The sequence below is a fragment of the Glycine max genome, chromosome 19 (genome assembly GCF_000004515.6).
Source record: "Glycine max cultivar Williams 82 chromosome 19, Glycine_max_v4.0, whole genome shotgun sequence".
NCBI lineage: Eukaryota > Viridiplantae > Streptophyta > Magnoliopsida > Fabales > Fabaceae > Glycine > Glycine max.
In genome coordinates this window covers 18,109,970-18,111,788 of record NC_038255.2, presented here as the reverse complement: position 1 = coordinate 18,111,788, position 1,819 = coordinate 18,109,970, and the positions used below count along the sequence as shown (strand labels likewise).

The 1,819-nt window shown below is 40.5% G+C and overlaps 1 protein-coding gene across 1 annotated transcript; it reads right to left on the bottom strand.

The window, feature by feature from the left end:
• Positions 1 to 456: 456 nt before the first annotated feature.
• Positions 457 to 1,463, bottom strand: LOC100806294 (uncharacterized). The gene has a single exon (XM_003555028.5). The coding sequence runs from the start codon at positions 1,307 to 1,309 to the stop codon at positions 551 to 553; it is 759 nt and encodes a 252-aa protein (XP_003555076.1). The 5' UTR covers positions 1,310 to 1,463; the 3' UTR covers positions 457 to 550.
• Between the last annotated feature and the right edge of the window lie 356 nt (positions 1,464 to 1,819).

Here is a 1,819-nt window from a genome sequence, read left to right as displayed (position 1 = left end):
TTACTTTTTGAGTAATAATGGATGTTACTTTCCTACAATTTTTTTTGGGCTAATAGACACCATCGTCGATGGTACCTTTCATTTCAAAGTCCACAATTCCTTCAGCTTCGTGGTTTCTTGTTTCAATGATGATCTCTCTACCTAACCTTTTTTTTTAATAGAGTAAAAGGTATTTGCTTTCTTGACCCACCTTGCTGACAACCCTATTTCAACGGACACTTAGAATCTGCGGCTTCTTCAACATCACAGTTAGATCCTAAATAGCTAACTCATCGGGACTTCTATTTTCTATATTACATGCTCCATATGGTAATAAACCACTTTACCGATAATTTCATTCTTTTTACATGAAACATGATTATCTAGGATGTTAAATACATTTTACTAAGTTCAATACAGAGTGAACTCAGAAGAAAAATTTTAAAAAAAATCAAAGAAAGAACAAAATACTTAATCAAATCTAACACCTTCTCCAATCTTTTTCTTGAGTTTTTTTTTTTTTAAAATAACTATAGGGAAAATTTGAAAGGAAATTCATTTAGCAAAGTCCTCAGAATGAAGGAAATGCCTTGCCCAAACGACTGGTGCAGAACCCAACCAAGCCAGGCTTATAGGGCAAAAACGACTTTTTCTTATCAACCATTCTCAATTCTCTGTTCCTAAGATACAAAGCCTCGTGCACCGACACCGGCGCCTTCTTCTTGCCGGAGAAACCTTTCCCCTTCGATTTTTCGGCGACTTCAATGCTCCACCGCTGGTTTGCCCTTTTCTTCTCCGGCGCCGGCGCCGGCGTCAGAAACACGAACGACTCCTTCCCCTCGCTGTTGCTCCGGTAAAGCAAATCCAGAAGCTTCCACTTCTTCGACGACGACGATCCTGTCGAATTGCTCTTCTTGCACTTTCCTGGTGAAGCCTGCGGCGAATTCGGTCTCCAAACGCAGTACGTCCCCGCCGGAACCCTCTCCAATTCATCCGCCTCCGACGACGACTCCGAGGACGGCGCCGGTAGCGGATCGTGCTCGCTCCGGCGAAGCTCCTCGCCGGTGATTGGAAACCGGAGCACCGCCGCGCCGGAATCGCGGCCGCCGGAGACTCTGTTCCGGCGGTCCCTCGCAACTTCGCTGTTGAAGAGAGGAAAAATGGCGTCGTCGCCGGAGAAGGCTTCGTCTCGAAAAGCGGCGAACTCGAAATCGGGGTCGTCGTTTTGAGTTCTGTTTTGAGCGATACCAGCGAGTTGATCGGTCGAGTAGCAGTTGAAGCTTGGACACGTCAACGAATCTAAATACTCTTTGTCCTGTTCTTTCTGCATTTTTTCCAATTTCGAGCACAACCTAAAATTTCGCTATTTTTGAATTGTTTTTCTTCAATCCTTGGCTTTTCGCTCAGTTTGAGGATGTGAGCAGTTAGAATAGGCGTGGACTTGATGTGTATTTATAGGGAGGAAGACGAACGTGGAAAACAACTAGCTGAAGTCAAGGAGGTTACCAAGGCATTATTATACAATAATGGATTTCAAGAATAATACTCCATTTCAAGCAACTTTATGTTTTAAAATACGTAAGGAATGAGGTAATTGCTGTTAGCATGCAAAAAGGGTAGTGTGATTATAATTATTAATTATAATTTTTTAAATAATTAAAAATAAATATATTCATTTCGCCTACACATTTTTAATTTTTAATTTATCATTCAATTACTTTTAAAAATCACCTATAATCATAAATAGTTATTATCTAATAATTTTTTAACAACATTTATTATAATTACATCTAACTAAGAAAAAAAGACACTTAAAGCACAATGCACGGAGTGCATAATT